This window comes from Patella vulgata, chromosome 3 (assembly GCF_932274485.2).
Source record: "Patella vulgata chromosome 3, xgPatVulg1.2, whole genome shotgun sequence".
NCBI lineage: Eukaryota > Metazoa > Mollusca > Gastropoda > Patellidae > Patella > Patella vulgata.
In genome coordinates, this window is record NC_065881.2 from 86633571 (window position 1) to 86654153 (window position 20583).

General features: G+C 37.4%; 1 protein-coding gene across 1 annotated transcript; it reads right to left on the reverse strand.

Annotated features, from left to right (window-relative positions):
• Positions 1-8161: 8161 nt before the first annotated feature.
• Positions 8162-18723, reverse strand: LOC126816470 (vacuolar protein sorting-associated protein 4B). Its single transcript, XM_050543078.2, has 9 exons — positions 18640-18723; positions 17894-18016; positions 15797-15834; positions 13753-13871; positions 12251-12469; positions 10557-10688; positions 10016-10103; positions 8881-8991; positions 8162-8294 (listed from the first exon to the last, which is right to left on the reverse strand). The coding sequence occupies exons 1-9, from the start codon at positions 18704-18706 to the stop codon at positions 8202-8204; spliced, it is 990 nt and encodes a 329-aa protein (XP_050399035.1). The 5' UTR covers positions 18707-18723; the 3' UTR covers positions 8162-8201.
• Between the last annotated feature and the right edge of the window lie 1860 nt (positions 18724-20583).

Sequence of the window (20583 nt, forward strand, 5' to 3'; positions counted from 1 at the left end):
ACAACGCAAGTCCATTATAACCAGCAAATTGCTTCCTAACTGTAAAAACAATGTATGAGAAAAATTGATATAAATTTGCTAAGTTCAAACCTACGACATTTAACTGTGGACACGGGTCGGATATTAAATCCGAGTGAAGTATTTAGCGATAACACGAGTCCCTGCATTCAAACATTACCGGTAAATTTTAATCTTAAAGGGAATATCATCATTAATAACCCAATAATCGGTTTCATGTCAATATCGCGTGATTAAAAGAATTGTATATATCACGTGATACGATATTTTAGTCCTTATTACAAGAATTTTAGCCACAGGGCAAAGCAACGAACATTTTATATCAATTTTACAAACTGATTATGAAGCTTTTAGTTTCATTTTGTTGTGTTCCGTTTTAGAATTGATTTCAAATTTGTATTCCTAATTTTGTCAGCAACCGGAGTATAAATCAGTTAGAATAGAAGGGAGAAAAGTGTATAATGTTTTCAAACATGCGAAATAAATGTTTTGGGTCTTTATATTATAACAAAAAGCCTTTAGCTGTGAAATAATAACCATTTGTCGACTGATAATAACGACATGTTGGATATAATTGTGATGGTCTTTTCGTATTTCGTCTTCCAGATAAAATAAATAACTATCCGATTTTTTGTTAAATCAAGGTGCATGACGTAGGTAGTCAAATCATCAGAGTGAGTTTTTGATATACAGGTCGTGTAAGAGACAAGGAGAAAAACAGGAATTAAATTTGAATTGATGAAAAATAGGTTTCTGGGGTCATTTACCATTTAGCTTTATTTCATTAAACATATATTATGCAAGAGCTAAATCTGCCTATTGCAGGTCTTTCTTTAGGCCTGAAATGTTATCTAAATTATTAATTAGACATTGATTAACATATCCAGGTCATAATCAACTCTCGATGGCATCGACGATACCATCGAATTTTTCCGATATTAAATAGAGTAGAACAGTTCAGCCATATTTTGATTAAAGCTAAAAATGGAGAAGCGAGACTTATTATTGCACACGTTTTGTCAAACGTTCAAAGGCTAATATCTTCGATCACAATGGAGTAAATTTAATGGAATTTTCCAATTATTCATTTTACATTATCTGTTTTCGAACTATTATAGCAAGAGTGTCTAGCTCTTTATCTACATCTTACATAAACGTCCACTCCAACACCCCTAAAATAAGAAAATAAATTATCGATTTGAAAAATACTGATCTTTATAATAAAATATACCTGTAAAATAATTATAATCAAAGTTCGTTTTCTCCATTTTACGTATGCTGATTACAAGCGACCACCATTCGACGCGTTCTGATTCTGATCGTGTAATATTGAGGCTAGGGAACGGGGACGGGGAGAGGAAAGGAACTGTTTGGAAGAGAGTCATTGCCATCCCATTGTTGAAATATTTCGTTATTTTCTTTCGCTTAGTCACATATAGTTTTAACACGTGCGAATATAAAGGTGAGCACTTTAGATTTTTAGTTGAGTCACGTAACTCCCTTGTTCCACCCCTGGACCCGCTCTCAGATTAAAAAAAAAACCCAAAAAAACCCTCCACTCATTATGTTAATAGACTCACCCCAAAATCATAATTCATACGTTATGTCGTCAGCATGCCGTGAGTTATTGAGTTGTGGGAATAATTTATTGTCTGGGCTAACATACCGACCAATTATTGTAATAAAACGTCATACAGGTCGGCAATGGCTACATTGGATCCGATCTTAATACATATGTAGAGTTGACATTTCACTTAGTTTACTGACGGCGAAATGAGCCCTGGGCCATAAATAAAGACAATTTATGACGAGATAATGTAAAATCACACGCGCTTCCATTATCGTCGTTATGTATTCATGAATTTTTTCGTCATAATTCGACGCCATTTTGTCATCTAGGTGTCAAACAGCGCCATCTTACCGGAAGTAAGATCAGACAAGCGGAAAATCAGACGTGACAATTTCTGCCTGATTTGTTTCTTTCGCAGCGCAAAAAATCGATGCGCGAAAAACATATCAAATTTCTATAAATATTCTTTAACTATGTGCCATAAAACACGAAATTTGTGAAGGAAAATTTGATGATGGAAATCGATAGTGGTGTATAGAAAGTGTTGGACATCTTAATGTGTTTTAGAAAGACATGGGAAAAAGAACTGAGAGAGAGAGAGAGAGAGAGAGAGAGAGAGAGAGAGAGAGATAGATAGAGAGAAATGGGTTTTAACGTCCACTCGACACAAACTAGGTCATTTCGGGACTAACACATGGTTCAATTGTATTTCTATAATTCGCTTGCGCGTAGGGGTCTTTAGCAGTGGGAGGAAACCGGAGGACCCGAAAAAAAAAACACACGAGGATGGACAGGCCAACCTACTCCTTATCAAGTACAACCGGGGATTCGAAACCATTAACGTCCCACGTTTCTGCAGTAGCAATCTTCCACACCAAAACAAATTAAATGAAATGGGGTTTGACGTCGACTACTGTTCAACACCAAAACAAAACTATAAAAATGGTTTCGATCGTTCGTAAATTCAAAATTAAAATACTGGGCTTATGGCGACATACTGTGTGCTATGAGGGAAATATTGTCCGCACAGTGGCGCTACGACCTACTGCAAGCTGTTCTTTTACGTGCATGCACACGGTACCTCGGTTTTTCTTCCCGTCAAAAATACTAAATACCGTCTGTCCTATAACACTTGGGGGGTGGGGGGGGCAAATAGTTAGCGCCTGCGCGTTGTATCATAGGGTCTATCATTAAGTCAAACGTCGTGGTTTCGATTCCTCGGTTGTACGTGACAAGGAGTAGGGTCGCCTGTCCAACTTCGTGGGTTTTCTCCGGGTCCTACGGTTTCCTACTACAGCTAAAGACCTCTTCGCGCAAGCGAATTATTGAAATAAAATTGAACCATATGTTTGTGTCGAGTGGACGTTAAACCCCATCTCTCTCTCTCTCTCTCTCTCTCTCTCTCTCTCTCTCTCCCTATAACAGTGACTAGCTGAACATTAGTAACTACGATTACACTATAAATGTATAAGGTTAAAATTCACACCGATCGGATTCCATTTAGTTTTGTCTTTCATAGTTTGTAATTTGGTTTTGCTCGCCTCCATTACGTATTGGACACCCGATTAGATTTTATTACATACTTCGAGAAGGTATTTGTTGAGTAATAAAACCTTCTAGTAGTTTATCGAGGGCTGGCCGTCCTTACCGCACGGTACAAATATTATCGCCACTAGAAGCAACAAATTCCAGAAGAAGCCAGAACTCATACCAAAATGGCCACTTTATACAAATGAGTATTTAGGGGAATAATAACCCGAACCCTAACCCTAACCCTTTTAAGAGAAGTAAAAACTAAATTAGACCCAAGTTCAGTCTTTTAAAAAGGGTTAGGGTTAGGGTTCGGGTTAGTTATCCCCAAAATTCTCATTTATATAAAGCGGCCATTTTGGAATCCGGAAGCACCCGAACCTCGATAAACTACTAGAAGGTTTTATTTGTACCGTGCGGTAAGGACGGCCAGCCCTCGATAAACTACTAGAAGGTTTTATTTGTACCGTGCGGTAATGGACGGCCAGCCCTCGATAAACTACTAGAAAGTTTTATTACTCAACAAATACCTTCTCGAAGTATGTAATAAAATCTAATCGGGTGTATTGGAGACCATCGAAAGTATAATGGTTGAAATGACTCGCTGCTAGCCTGGAGTAGGCCGTAGCGCTACTGTCCGGGCAAACTTTCCCTCATAGCACACTGTATGTATTCGGGACAGAACAGTAGGACGTTAAACCCCATTTCATTTCATAATGAATTAAATATGATTTAACGACATGTTGTTCTGCTCCCTACTGGCTAATGAAGACCGGCATACGCCGTAAAGTGTGCTATAAAAAAATAATAAGGGAAGTTGTTCCCTGATATCAATTGAATTTTAGCTTTATCTTACGTGCGCGTCATGTACAGAGAGAGAGAGAGAGAGAGAGAGAGAGAGAGAGAAAAGGGGGTTTTAACGTCCAATCGACACAAACTAGGTCATTTCGGGACTAACATATGGTTTCATTCTATTTACATAATTCGCTTGTGCGTAGGGGTTTTTAGCAGTGGGAGGAAACTGGAGGACCCGGAGAAAACCCACATAAACCCATGTAGAACATTAGTAACTACGATTACTCTATAAAAGTATAAGGTTAAAATTCACGGCGATCGGATTCCATTTAGTTTTGTTTTTCATAGTTTGTAATTTCGTTTTGCTCGCCTTCATTACGTATTGGAGACCATCGAAAGTATAATGGTTGCAATGACTCGCTAGCCCGGAGTAGGCCGTAGCGGTACTGTCCGGGTACAGTGTGATATAAGGGAAGTTGTTCCCAGATACCAAGGGATCACTGTACACGACACCTCAGTTTTTCTTACCATCAGAACGAAGACACTGTTCTTGCTACAGTCCCTTCATACCGTGTGCTATGAAGTAAGTTGTGAAAAGAAATGAAATGAAATGGGGTATAACGTCCTACTGTTCTGCTCCGAAATGGGCTAATGAAGACGGGCATACGCCATACAGTGTGCTATGAGGACAATTTTGCCCGGGCAGTGGCGCTACGGCCTACTCTTATATCGAATTCCAACTGTCAAGGGATCTTTTACGTGCACGCCAATGTGTACACGGGACCTCGGTTTTTCGTCCCATCCGAACGACTAGACAGTTGTCCTTGTCAGGCCCTCCGTCCTGCATCACTGACAAGGGGGAATCACGCTGGAAAATCTGGGTGAACTTTCTCGGCCAATGTAGGGATAGAACACCCGATCTCCAGGCTAGCGAGCCAGCGTCTTAACCACTTAGCCACGTGATCCCCGAAGTAAGTTGTTCCCGGACATCAATTGAATTTCAACTGTATATTATGTGCACGTCAATATATAGACGGGTTCCTAGTTTTCATAACATCCGAACGACTAGATACTGTTCTTGCGACGGGCCCTTCGTAGGTATATTCTCGGCTAACACAGTGATCGAACAAACCGAACTGCTGCTTAGTGAGCAAGCGCCTTCCGAAGTAAGTTGTTCCCGGACATCAATTGAATTTCAACTGTATATTATGTGCACGTCAATATATAGACGGGTTCCTAGTTTCCATACCATCCGAACGACTAGATACTGTTCTTGCGACGGGCCCTTCGTAGGTATATTCTCGGATAACACAGTGATCGAACAAACCGAACTGCTGCTTAGTGAGCAAGCGCCTTCCTCACTGGGCCACCATATTCCAATATACCCCCTCTTTATTCTGGAATTCAGTACCTCAAAGTGTGAAACATGCGTCTTCATGTTTTATCTTCAAAAAAGAGTTAGTAAAACATGTCAAATCTTTGAACCCTTGTTAATTACTGTTGTCCTCTGAATGTATGTTTATTTGCCATTTTTTTTCTTTCTTGCTTGTTTGATTTTTCTCCATGATAAACTTATATAATAAAGTCATTATTAATACTTAATGCTTCGCTCTCGACCATTAACCCCCACTTGTATTTCGCTTGATCGAACTATCAACGTATTATGGTTTTACTATATCTCATGTGAAAAAGTAAAAATCATGTCATATGAATCACTGCCAGCTATGCACTCTTCGGATGGGACAAAAAACGAGGTCCCGTGTATACATTGGCGTGCACTTAAAAGATCCCTTGGTAGTTGGAATTCGATATAAGAGTAGGCCATAGTATTTTCCTCATAACAAACACCCTGTATGACGTATACAGTACAGTATGACGTTAAACTCATTTCATTGCATTTTGCACTTCTTGGTCGATATATATCTTCGTTAGCCCGGTTGGTGCAGACATTAAATCATATTTCATTTCATAAACCAATTAATAAAAGGGTAATTATGTTACATTAAAAGAGCTGACAGTTCTCGCTATAATAATGAAAACCGCATAATCGACTGAAATTTCCGTCAAATTACTCCACTCTGAACTGAGATATTAGCGATTCAATTTTAGGCTAGCCTCGATCGTCATTACTAACGTTGGAACGATTTTAGGTTAAATTATCAATCAAAAAGTGTATTCAAATACACTAAATATCGCAGGCTAACGATGACATCGAGGGTTTATTATGGTTTCGATCACTTAAACATTTCAGGTCTAAAGAAAAACCTACAGTAGGCAGATTTATCTCTTGCATGATGCATTAGAACAATAGAAAGAAAAAACCCAATCCACTTATAACCTGCACGTATAGCTTGGTGACATCGTAACATAAAAACTGCAACATCAATGGTGCACATGGAAAGCGTTCCGAATATATTTTCGCATGGTTACATTCGGCGATATCGCTTCTGTCGTGTTCTATTATAGGCCTCAAAAGGCTGAAACATTTGTCAAGATAAATTCATATAATATTGTGTTCTGTGTAATTCTGACACTTAGTTCACTTCACTGTCACAGACTATCGTTAGCAATCCGAGTCCTTCTCTTTCGATCATTGTGAATTGCAGTGAAGGGGGGATAACTACTTTAACGCGCACGAATCCGTTCTGGATTCGGACCACAATTAATGATGACGTCTTTTCACTATATTATTACTCAAATCTTTATTCAGTATTTAAGGTCTCTTGGCCATAGTACATAGTAGTGCAGTATAATATAATATATAAAACATAATTATATTACAACATATAACTAGTTTTTATACTATTAGCCTTAAATATATATTCTGCTACATTATTTACAATGTTTATATGCAAGTAAGTGTTATTACAATATGATGCGTCGATCTATGGCATAAGTTGTGATCTAAGGTCTTTATACATTTGACAAGATACAATGAAATAAATTTCATCTTCGATAGTCGTGCAGCCTAGATTATCCAGGCAATATAAACATGTTCTGTCAGATCTATCTATATTATAACATCGTCTTCCAGTTTCTATTGCTAAGTTGTGGTCCCCACATCCAAATCTGGTTAATGCTATTCGATATTTATTACTATAATATTTCTCAGGTTCGAGTATATGGACTTAAAATGGCTGCACTGTTCAAGTTTAGAACTGGAAGATAAATCGTGTGACCACTGTTACAACTTCAAGTATCATCACCACGAAAGATTAAGTGGGTTGGGGGATGGGGGTGGGGAGGGGCAATACTTAATGGGTAATCACGGAAAAGACGATAAAAGCCTGACTCACTAAAAAACATAGCAAACCTTACACAAACATTAGTCAACATTAACAATTTAATTTGTTTACAGGTTAGAAAACGACATCGAAGGATATCTTAATTATATTGCTAGCTACTTCACCGGTATACACACCTTTGTCTATGGGTCATATGGGGAGATGTACCCGATAATGTATCCGCATCCCTTGTCGGTGTGTCAAAGGGGGAATCCGTACCTGATATGTATACACACAACCCTGTCTGTGGGTCAAAGAGGGAAGCTTCACCCGGTAGGTCTATGCACCCCTTGTCTGTGGGTCAAATGTGCATACCTCTTGTCTGTGGGTCAAATGTGCATATCTCTTGTCTGTGGGTCAAAGGGGGAAGCTGTACCCGGTAGGTGTGCACATCCCTTGTCGGTGGGTAAAATGGGGGTGGGGGGTACCTGGTCGATGTGCACACCCTTTGTCTGTGGTCAAAGGGGGGAGCTGTACCCGGTAGGTACGAGTATACACACCCCTGTCTGTGAGTCAAAGGGGAAGCTGTACCCGATAGGTATATGCAACCTTGTGGGTGGGTCCAAGGGGGAAGCTGTACCCGGTATAAGGGCGAAAGAGAAAAGCTGTATCTGGTATGTATACTATATATTTTTTTTGTCTGTGTTGCTCACATTATAATTAGCTGTACAAAGTTATAAATAGTTATACATAGTTATAAAGAGTTATGTATAGTTACAAATAGTTATACATAGTTACAAATAGCTATAAATAGGTATAAAACGTTACACATAATAATACATAGTTATAAATAATTGTAGAAAGTTATAAATAGTTATACATAATTATACATAGTTATAAATAGTTATACATAATTATGCATAGTTATAAATAGTTATACATAATTATACATAGTTATAAATAATTACACATAATTATGAATAGTTACACATAGTTACACATAGTTATACATAGTTATATATGGTTATAGATAGTTTTACATAGTTATAAATAGTTATAGATAGTTATAAGTAGCGTTGTGCGAATTCAGTCATTTGTTTTACCTCTTGTTCGTCAATGGTTGGTTTATATTTTTCTAACACCGTGACAAAATCAGCCTAAAGCAATAAACAAAATAGAAAAAAAACCCAATTCATTAGGTGAAACACTAATAATGATTAAGCAAACTAAAGGTAGAAATTTATTGTTTAAGAGTTTAAAGGCTCAATACCACTCTTGTTGTAACTGAATAATATGTCCCAATCTGTATTCTGGTCAACAAATTGTACCATTTTACAATATTCCAATTAATTGATGATACAAATTTCATCTTAACACACCTAATTTAAAAAATTGGAAAAATTCAACTAAATGATTTGAAAAGCCTAACGTAAAGCTTTTCAAATGTGACTTGGATTTAAAAATATTTTCGAACCCTCTGGACAAGTAAAATAGAATTTAATGGATAATTTACACAACAGAAAAGGCACTAACACATCTAGTACTTAGAATAAGGCTATTTTTTATTTTCTGGAGCTGTAAAGCCAGCAAGAGTGTTATTGTCCCTTTAAGAGTCCACGCTTGGGTGTGACAGGTGTATTTTAGGACCGTGGTGTTACTTTAGCCCGTGACCGGAATGAAAGATCGCCATTTGAGATTATCTATTTTAATGATTCGCTGATTATTATATAGAATAATATTTACCATGGTAACAGACGGCGTCAGTAACTCTGTCTCTGGTATATCCATGAAGGTCATTTCCATAGCATAGGGGTCATCACCATGACACGGGGTGTATTTACCATCCTCTCCTGTCTATTGAACGACATTATTGGAGTCAGCCATTATTATAAATTATAATGCTAACACAGAGATCATTGCTACGATAGATGCGTTATGAAGATTTCAAGAAAAGGAAGTGACGAACCCAAAAGGAAAACACGAATTATCCTTCTATATAACTGACTAATGTGACGAGTGATAACAGCTACATGGGCAAATTTCTGCTCACTAATGATTCTTTCTAAGACCAAAATTTGTTATAATATGAGACTTGGGGAGGATATCTGACAATTCAAATGAATAATTGTAACGTGTTTAACCAGTTCTATCTCATATGTGATAATGACTGACACCGACATTGTCCTTTAACGATTATAAATCATAACATTAGAATTAACTATGGTTTAACCTTCAACATAATCATAAAACAATCAGTTGTCTGTTGTATGGGTCAACAAAACTTAGTCCAGAGATAAACACACTTATTTTCCAAGAAGTCCAACAATTTATTTTCTTATCAAAAAGATTTAAATCTCCATAAACAACATTTACGTCATTCCAAGCCCTGCACTCTGTATAATCATCTAAGTCTCTATATTATCCATTATGTATCATATATGCTCTATATTTATGTAATTATGTATGTGTGTATGTATGTATGTATGTATGTAAATATTTATAAAGTGTACATGTATCTAAATCAGAGAGAGGGGTTACACATAGGCATAGTCTGTTCCTCAATCCAAATTCAGATTTAATGAATAAAAATATTGTTTTTTAAAAAAAAATAACTATGGTTGAAATGGGGTTTAACGTCCTACTTTCTGCATTGACTGGGTTTATGAATGCGATCAAACGCCACGAAGTATGCTCTGAGTGATATTTTTCCTACTCTTATACCAGATTCCAACTGTCAAGGGTTCTTTTACGTTCACACAACGTAGGTGATGTAATATTACTGAACCAAACTGAATTTATGTCCTTGAAATCAAAGACCACAAAAGGAAAGTAGACTCGATGGCAAATATAAAAAGAATACATGTACTATAGAACTTACCTTTTTAAAGTGTGTCGATGCCATCATTTGTCTTAATGGTTCGAACATTGCATGTCTTACAAGAACAACAAGATCTGAGGGTGTGGATCTTTAAAACATAAAGATACATCAGTCAACGGGTGGATAAACACAGAGAGATAGAGAGAGAGAGAGAGAGAGAGAGAGATAGGGAGAGATTAATGTGCACTCGACATTCGCTGGCGCGTGGGGGTCTTATCAGTGGAGGGAAAGCGGAAGACAGTGCTTGGAATCGAAACCAAACCACTTGACTCAATGACAAACCTTATCAGGGGGCGTGGCAGACAAATGTCTGGGAGGATATTCCGGCTTGACTGACGCCAGAGCATCGAGGTGGGTATTATGCGAAGTTCTCCCCGAGACAATTCTGAAAGTTTGCAGTCGATTTTCTGAAGAAAATTTACTCTTTTAAATGTATAGGTCCTCTCCTGGGCTCTCCCCGTGGCCTCTCCTGTATAGGCTCCCCATCCGGCCACTTAGTCCTCACCTCACGTTTAATGATAATAGATTAACACCACTTTACCTTTCGGTTTTGCCGCCCAGTGCTTTAATGTCATCAACGGAAAGTGTATTCTGTATAGACGTTAACTGGTTCTGGATAATCCGTACTCGCCCAGTTTCTGTAGGCAAGGTTATGTGAGCTCTGTGGGTTATACTTGAAAAAAAAAATAATTTATCAATTAAGGAATTGATAATTTGTTATTGTGTCTTCTTTTGCCGTTATTATCATTAATCGGATATTAATTGAGCATATTGAACAAATGTTTGGCATTTGAGAAAAAAAAAATAGTAATTAAGCAATAAACATTATCATTTTTTTTATTAGCGGAATTGATATTTGGTCTTCATATGCCGTTATTATTTTCCATTGGATATTTTAATGTATGTTTAAAAACATACATTATGCAAGAGTTATATCTGCCTATTGCAGGTCTTTCTTTAAGCCGGAAATGTTTTCTAAGTTATTAATTAGATATTAATTAACTGATACAGGCCATAATCAACTCTCGATGGCATCGGGTTTCTCCGATATTAAATAGATTAGAACGGTTCAGCCATATTTTGAATTAATTTAAAAATGGAGGAGCGAGACTTAGCTTCGAACAACCAGTACGATAGTTGAAATTTTTGCACACGTCTTGTCAAACCCTCAAAAGCTAATATCTTCGCTCGCAATAAAGTAATTAAAATGAAATTTTCAAAATATTCATTTTACATTATCTATTTTCGAACTATTATAGCAAAAACAGCCAACTCTTTATCTAAGTCTTACGTAGTGTATCTTTAATTGAGCATATATAAATAAATGCTTAACATTAATTTGAACTCAAATCAGTACACTGTTAGACATGAGATGAAATGGGGTTTAACGTCCTACGGGACTATAATGAAGACGGGCACGTGTCATGTTGCCTAGAGAATGGTATTCCCGCATTCTGTTCATCGAATTCTGTCAACGCCTACACGGGAAGATCTTGTTGTTTTTTGTTTTCGTCTCATTCCTTGTCAGGCATCTCTGTCCTACACTGACAAGGTAAACCACGCTGGAAAATCTTTATGAACTTTCTCGACCACTCGCAGATCTCCCAATTAGTGAGTTTGACACGGTTACACGGGCGGATCCAGGAATTTTTGCAGGAAGTGGTTTGCCTGGTTCCTGTTAAGGAAATCTCATCGTCTCTAAATTACATAGACATACATACAAATTGAGCTTTTTAAAGAGAGAAATCATTTTTGTAATGATGTAGGAACAGATTGTGATTAAATTTCATTGATGCAAGGCATTCAATTTTTTTATGTAGCTGAGCAGGGTGGGGTTTGCCCCCCCCCCCGGATCCGCCTCTGGGTTATGGGACAAACAGATTTTATTACACAACCTTTCTAAAGTATATAAATGTAATTCAATAAATACTAAAGTTATTACTCTTGTTCACTTTGTATAATTCTGGGAAACCTATTATGATTTCAACGATTTCCGGTAATTGCTTTTGCTCAACTTTTTGTTTGCTGTTTCGTTCATTGCGAGGGATAAAATTATACTACACATTATTAATGCTCTTTGTTGCGTCACAAACTCTTGTTGTAAACATTATACATATTTTGATTTGTATTTATTAAAAGGATCCACAATGCGGACGAATAAACTAAATGGGCCTAGCTGCTGGGTTCGTATATTTTTTTTTATTTCGATTTGAATATACAACTGTGCCTACTTACTGACGTAGCAAAACCCTATCTAACAACCACGGTCTAGAGGTGTTTAATATAACTTGAACACCGTCAACTCTGCCCATTAAAATCTTGATCAATTCTCCTTTTGATTTTTGTCTTTGTGTATCTTCCACATCAGACGTTAGACATAAGACTTCTACGTCATCAATAGAAATTACACTTGGCCTTTTCTCTGACGCCATCTTGAATACATGTCCCAGTAATCTGGAAATGGAAATGAAACGGGGGTTTCACCATGAATTTTTCCGCATTATGCGTCCATGCGTGCTATTAAAAGACAATATTGGTGCCAGTCATTATCACATATGTGATAGAGCTGGTTAAACACATTCCAAATATAATTTTATCTCAGAGATCATTGCTACGATAGCTGAGTAATACAGTTTTTCTGAATCGGAAGTGACGAACGCCAAAGGAAAACACGAGTTGCCTCTCTATATAACTGACTGATGTGACGAATGATAACGGATATACGGGCGAATTTCTGTTCACTAATAATTCCGTCGGAGACCAAAAGTTGTTATATAGGACTGTAAGAGGATACCTGACAATTCACTAAAGTAAATGAATGTCATTAGAAAAGAGAACACGAGAAAAATAGAAATAGTCCGTACATTCCCTTGTTTATATTCATTCTATACCTTATAAAAACATGGTAATGCACGGACTTTTTCTGTTTTTCTTTCGTGTTCACTTATCTAGTGACAGTCAATTCTTTTTATGAATTGTCAGATATCCTCTCACAGTCTCACACAAAAACTTTTGATAATATTCAGTTTCCTCCCACTGCTAAAGACCCCTACGCGCATGCGAATTATTGAATTAAAATTAAAACTATATGTTAGTCCCGAAATGACCTAGCTTGTGTCGAGTGGACGTTAAACCCCATTTCTCTCTCTCTCTCACAATACTAATAATTTGAATTTAGGAGATTTTTCTTATAGGTCCAGTATCAAGATTGGAGCAAATGACGGTTTCTCGGTTCCCAACTCTTCACCATGTTCTAAAAACGTTTTTTTAAAATTTTTATACGGAACGTCAATAAAATATTTATTAATTTATCAACGGATCGTAATTAGAAGCTAAGATACAGCCAGCTACCTATAATACTAGTATATCAATACAACTTATTACTAGCCATGTTGACAAACATGGGAACACTTAGCTAGTCGACTGTCATTTCAAGTCATAAATGAACGATTTTAGTCGAAATACTACGTAGGTATATATTCTGCTTTCTCTGCGGGGGGGGGGGGGCGGACTTCCATATTGTGATTGGCTAACGTCAGGCATGCGTGTTTATGAAACTATTAACCACCAATCACAACTATTCCAGGCGAATTTCAAAAATTGTCAAATAAACTAGACACAGTCATAGGGAACATGATGATCGTGTATTGAAACAGATCACCGAACGGTCATAATCATCACATTAAGTTATTACGACTGTTCGTAAGGAGAACAGTAGTCTCTACACGTCACCTTACCTGTCACCATGTTTCACCCATCTGCTGAATAAATCATAAACTGAAAATTTGAAATACGTCACTTCCGAAATATTGGAAAACACAGCTGATGTTATATACGTCTTTCCACTCCCAGGATGCTGTGAAATACAAAATGGAGGATAATTGCTCAACAAAATGTAGGTATAATAAACAAAACAGAAACACAATCAGATATTAATAACATTAGAATTAAATTTGAAAAATTTAGAAATTTTAAGATATAATCTTTTATAAAAACTTTAAAAAACTTTTTTTAGAAATTTTAGAAAATGAATTTTTTTATACTATTCAAAAAAAGTAGGGGATATTTAATTTTTAAGTGTTATTAAAGTCACCTAATAAAACTGACGAAGAAACAAATGACAAAATGAAATGAAGTTCACATTCATCGATTTATTCCAAATGATCGTTAGACTAAGTAAGGCACAGACTGACCATTATAAGGGTAAAATGATACCCGGGGTCAAACAGCAAAGTTACCACAGCATCACAACCAAGTCAGTAACGGGTAAATCCTCCTCTGTTTGCCAAACAAGCATTGATCCGACGTGGCATACTCCTACTGAGACGTCTAAGGTCATTTTGGTCCAGATTGTCCCATTCCTGTTGCAACGCAGCAGCAAGTTCTTGGACATTGGCAGGACGTTGTTGACGTTGACGTAACCTCTGTCCAAGCATGTCCCAGACATGCTCGATGGGGGAGAGGTCGGGACTCAGTGCTGGCCAAGGTAATGTGGTGATGTTCTGTTGTTGGAGGTAACCTGTAACGATCCTGGCCCTGTGACATCTTGCGTTGTCATCCTGGAAGATGAAACGGCGGCCATGACGTCGTGCGAACGGCACAACATGGACTGCCAAGATGTTGTCCCGGTAGTACTGGCCTGTAACACGCCCTGCAACAACATGTAAAGCCGTTCTTCCAGTGATGCCTCCCCACACCATAACAGAACCACCCCCAAATCGATCATGTCTGATGATGTTAACGTCTTGGAAGCGCTCGTTTCGACGACGCCACACCCTCCTACGTCTGTCCAAAAAATCAACAGTGAACCTTGACTCATCTGAAAACATCACATTGCTCCAGCGTCGATTATCCCAGTGTTGACGATCCCTACACCAACGACGTCTTGCCTGAATGTGATGATCTCTCAAACAAGGATCACGCGAGGACGTCGGGCGCGAAGGTGACCCCTATGCAGTCGATTCCGAATCGTCTGGCCACTCACTCTCACACCAGTGTCTGTTTGAAGACGAGCGCTGATCTGATTTGATGTGATGACACGATTTCTCAAGGCCAAGGTACGGATAAATCGATCCTGGGCTTGAGTTGTCGACCTGAGCGTGGTCTGTCCTGTACAGATTGTGTATCACGGTATCTGGACCATAGCCTGCTTATGTCAGACTGAGAAACATTCATCGTCCGCGCCACAACCGCCTGTGTTGTGCCGATCTGTAGCATGCCAAGGGCACGTAACCTTTCATTTTGGGTAAGCCGACGCATATCAAAATTTGTTTTCTGGTCACTAAAACAATTAAACTGATGTTTCCACCCTGGAATTCAATGCCACAATGACTGTAACATTCAAAGTCAGAGTCGTGCAAATCTTGGATTGGACCCCCATGATGACCCCAAGCATCACCTGCATTCCATGCGGTAGCTATTGGTGCGTTTGGGCGTCACATGTAACTGGAAATGTTTCTTCTGTTAGGTTCTATAGTGACTTTTTTCGTTGTCATTTGCATATTTTAGTATTATGCCCCCAAAATCAAATATCCCCTACTTTTTTTGAATAGTATAGTAATTTTAAAATGTAATATTTTTAGAAGTTTTAAAATATATATTTTTTTTAGAATTTTTAAAATATAAATTTTTTAGAAATTTTAAAAAATATTTTTTTTAGAAATTTTAAAATATAATTTTTTTAGAATTTTTAAATATGATGAACATTTTGAATTTTGATCGAAATGTATCTTGCATAATATAGGGATTTAATTTAAAATATTTAAGTACACATGAACTTACTCCATACATCAGAATACCCATATGACATGACCTTGCTCCTGGAATGATTTATATGAATATGGATCAACATAAGATGATATCAACTAAAATTTAAATATTTAAATATTTTCCAAGTGTACTACTTTTCTGATCCGATTGGGCTAATTGTGACGTGCTATGAGGGATATTTTAGCCGGAAAGCGGCACTACGGCCTACTATTATAAGGAATTCCAACTGTCAAGGGCTCTTTTACATGCACGCCAATGTGTACACGGAACCTCGGTTTTTAGTTTAAATATATTTTATTGACAAATATCAAAAGGATTGAGCACAAGTTTCAAAAACTTAGAAAAGCCCTTTCCATACATATAAATGATAGACAAAATTTAATACAAATAAGATTGCGAAATAGTATATAGAATAATAAATAATTTATAAGTAATTTAAGTAAAGTCAGATCAATTATATCGCAAAGCTCTATATAAAATAAGTGAAAAGGTGCGGGTGCGGGGGAAAAAAAAAAAAAAATGTTATCCACCAAAAAAGCTATAGCTAATAATTTATTCTAAGATGTAACTACTAACAATAACTTTATTTAAATCGTTTTGAAAGTTTGATATATTTGTGAACTTCAAGGAAAAGGTTTGTATTCATCTCAATTGACAATTCTGAATTGCCGCACAATAGGATATCTATATTTATCACAGAATAATTTGACAATGTATTTAATAGTTCGGCACGAATTACATCATATAAGTGACATTGCAGGAAATAGTGTCCGGCATTTTCTATAACTTTGCCACAAGAACATGTGGGATCATTCACAACGTTTATTTTATACAAATCATTTTGCAACGAACTACACCCATGCCGTATTCTAGTGTGAATTATATTTTCATGTCTATTACCTTTACAGTAGTAGATTGGCGCTTTATGTATTAAGGAACGTAATTTTTGTTTGTATAGATATTTGAAGGATTTAATGTTGGTTGATTGCTTTATGAGGTCCTCTAATAATTCCCAATCTCGAATTGTTGTGGGGAAGTACGAAGTTTGATGCAATGTTGTTCTACAATAAGGATATCTATATTCGCCAATGTTTCTTAAATTGTATTTTTGTGATGTTTGTTGATAATTTTTAAGAATGTCATATAAGTATGCTGGGTTTCTCTGATTTTTAATTTGAAAAAATATAGTTAGTCGCTTTTGTGTACGTCTGTCTGACAATTTATTTCATCCGGTATCAAAATAAAGCGCTTCACGAGAACAAGTTTTAGTTAGCCCAGTGACAATCCTGGCAGCTTCTAGCTGTACCTTTTCAAGTTTTTCGGTATTGGAAACGTTACACCCATCCCACACTTCACATGCGTATTCCTATTTTGGCCTTATGAATATCAAATATACGTTATTTAGAGTTTGTCTATTAATGGTGAATTTTAGTTTACGCAAAATATTTAATAATTTTGAGGTGGACTAAATAATAGTTTCTATATAGATGGTCCATTTGGCGTCATTTGAAAGAACCTCGGTTTTTCGTCCCATTCGAACAACTATGCGTTGTCGCTTGCCAGGCTCTCAGCCTTACATCACTGACAATACGCAGTTTAAGTTTTTCAATTCTCTTTGTTCGTTTTTAGCAGTTTGAATAACTCAGTGGATGACGACATTTTAAACCAGATCTAGTTTAATAAATCCATCAGTTGCCCGGAATCACGTGGACGATGCGTATTTATAAAGAATATAAAACACACATTGACCTTTAAACAAATGGGGGTTGGATGGCCGAATGGTGAGTGTGTGCGCGCTGCATCATCTGTCATTGAATCAACTGGCGTAGTTTATATTCCCCGGTTGCACGTGAGAAGGAGCAGGGTCGCCTGTCAAACCTCGTGGATTTTCTCCGACGTCCCTCGGTTTCCTCCCACTGCCAAAGACCCCCACGCGCAAGCGAATTTTTTAATTAAAATTGAACCATATTTTAGTCCCGAAATGATCTAGTTTGTATCGAGTGCAAATTAAATTCTCTCTCTCTCTCTCTCTCTCTCTCTCTCTCTCTCTCTCACACACACACATTAAACAATTTCAGCATGAAATATATATATACAATACATATTTACCTTTAAAAAGCTGCGGAAATCTTAATGGTAGCACGACACGTTCTTTTAAAATTTCTTTAGGTTCATCCAACTCGACTACATCCTCCCACTGAACACCCCCTTTATTACTGATGATAAATCCATCTAAAACATTATTCTCAGATTAAAATCATCAAATTAAATGTCCTACATTGCATATCAAAAAGGCTAATAATGGCGGTCATACAGTGTTTGTGGGAAGCAGCGTTCCCTCGAATTCAAACAAGGGTTCTTTTACATGTACGTCAATGTACACACGGGAAATTGCTTTGTCGTCCCATTAAAACGGCTAGACATCCTTTATTTGTCGCGCCACTATCACTGAGATACCTGGCTGTTTAATCAATAGGAGCTTTCTGATTTAACACTACTGATGTAACATTATAGAAGTAATGGTGGTCTGCATCCATTTAAATAATGTAGATATCTCCCTTTGGGTTATTTATTTGTCTGCTTGCAGTACTACGACTCTTTTATTTGAATATTAGCTGATCTCCGTCTACTGACTGGTGTTGACTTGGTAGTTTACTAACCAATACGAAGGAGAGAATGTACCCATGAGTATCACTGAAACAATTAATGGTTGAAATCTGTAGTTATCTCCCTTTGAGCTATTTATTTATAAATCTGATCGAGGTGGCCCGCTCAGCCACCACGGTGTACACAAGTTGAAGATTACAGGACTATCAATGATAGACAATGAAATATTAAAATGATTGAGATAATACCCGCTAGTCTTTGATAGTCATCTTCAGAATCGTCGGATATCATACTTCTAGCGTTCAGATCGCTCATTGTTATGTGGATATTACCGCGTGATGTCAACAACGTGTGGGCGTGACGGTGTTACTATAAATACACCATGTACATTATCTGTATTGGTCCATAATTCACAACTGATTTCCATATTGACTGTAATGTTAATTCTCGTATCTTTTTATTTTTTTTTTGGGACTGGCTCTAAACGTTTCTAAAATGTTCTTTGAGTCGAATGCTTTCTACCATACAGACCTAAAACAGAATGGTTGAATGACGATATATTGAAAGCTCAAAAAAATTAGGAATAAATCAGAATCAGCCAGTAACAAATAAAAATGGAATTCTACTCGAAGAGCACCGACACAGCCAGTAACAAACAAGTAATTGTTTTCTATTGTCAACTTACTAACAGACAGAAAACTTTAATAGGTCAATTCTCCCGAACACACGCTAGCAAATGAATTTTCCCATTTCTTCATGAATAAAATTGCTGTCTTCCAGGGTAGTTTAGCTACCGCACAGTGTCCTAATAATGATGACACACTGCCTTTATTAACCAGTTTTCGTTTGCTTTGTTTTAAACCAATAAATGAAGATACCGTGTTAAAGATCATAAACTTATCAGCATTTCGGGTTCTGAACCCCAAACATTTATCGAGTCCGTGCGCATATGCTAACAATTATCTTTTTTTAAAATTTGGTTTGAATACCTATTGATAATCAGCTTTCCGCGACCGGTCGTTTCAGAGTTATGCACCCTTGGCCGAAATTTCTTTTGCTGAGCGTTTTATGGACCAATTTCTATTTTCGCGTAGAGCATTGTGGCCATGAGTGGACGAATCATATCGATGTTCAGCTGTCCGTGCTCGTGCCTGTCTGCCCCCCCCCACCCTACTCCCATTTTCGAAAAACCTTGTAAAAACGATAGAGGCTACAGCTTCTAATGGTGTGTTTTTCATATTTGATATAAAACATTGGGGCAATAAGAAGATGAGGCATATTTTTCATGGCAACCGCGTGTTATATAAGCTATATCATGGTTAGGCTCCATGCAACTATTTGGAAGAATGCCTTTCAACAGCTCAACTGCTTAATATACATTTTTGATTTACATCTTTTCGCTTTTACTCATTTATTTACTACTTTAGTTTGGCGAAAACATGTGAACGCGACAGAGGCTACAATTAATAACCGATTTCTTTTTTCAGATTTTATGTAAAGCATCCGGGTCCGTTTTAGAGTTACACCCCTCCAATAATAATAATCACAGAATCAAATGGTATCCAGACCCCCCCCCCCCCTCCCCTCCGGAAACTATGTAAACGCAATAATTGAAAATAAATAAAATGAGGGTTAACTTCCTACTGTTCTGCTCCTATACTGGGCTAATGAAGACGGGCATACGTCATACAGTGTGCTATGAGGAAAATTTGCCCGGGCAGCGGCACTATCGCCTACTCTTATATCAAATTCCAACTGCCAAGGGATCTTTTACGTGCACGCCAATGTGTACACGGGACCTCGGTTTTTCGTCCCATCCGAACGACTAGATAGCTGTCCTTGTCAGGCCCTCCGTCCTGCATCACTGACAAGGGGAAATCACGCTGGAAAATCTGGATGAACTTTCTCGGCCAATGCAGGGATCGAACACACCGACCTCCAGGCTAGCGAGTCAGCGTCTTACCCACTTAGCCACGTGATCCCACTAAACGCAATAAGGCTATGAGTTGTAACATAGTTTTTTTTCAAATAAGGGTCGTGCGAGCTGCGATATATAGACTTATACACCCTTATCCGAAAACCTTTTCAAATCTGCAAAGGCTAAGTTTCACGAGAGGATGAGCCATGGGCCTATTGAGTTTTCTCCATTCATGTCATCTCTTGCAAAATGTAGGCACATCTTGCATGGCAAC

Excerpts from the sequence above, each read along its gene's own strand:
- LOC126816470 (XM_050543078.2), bottom strand. The coding sequence starts at position 18,706 with ATGAGCGATCTGAACGCTAGAAGTATGATATCCGACGATTCTGAAGAT. Across the intron at positions 10,104-10,556 it reads CTGGGCGGCAAAACCGAAAG|ATCCACACCCTCAGATCTTG; the intron begins GTAAAGTGGTGT and ends TATGTTTTAAAG. Across the intron at positions 8,992-10,015 it reads CATCGACACACTTTAAAAAG|ACAGGAGAGGATGGTAAATA; the intron begins GTAAGTTCTATA and ends GTCGTTCAATAG.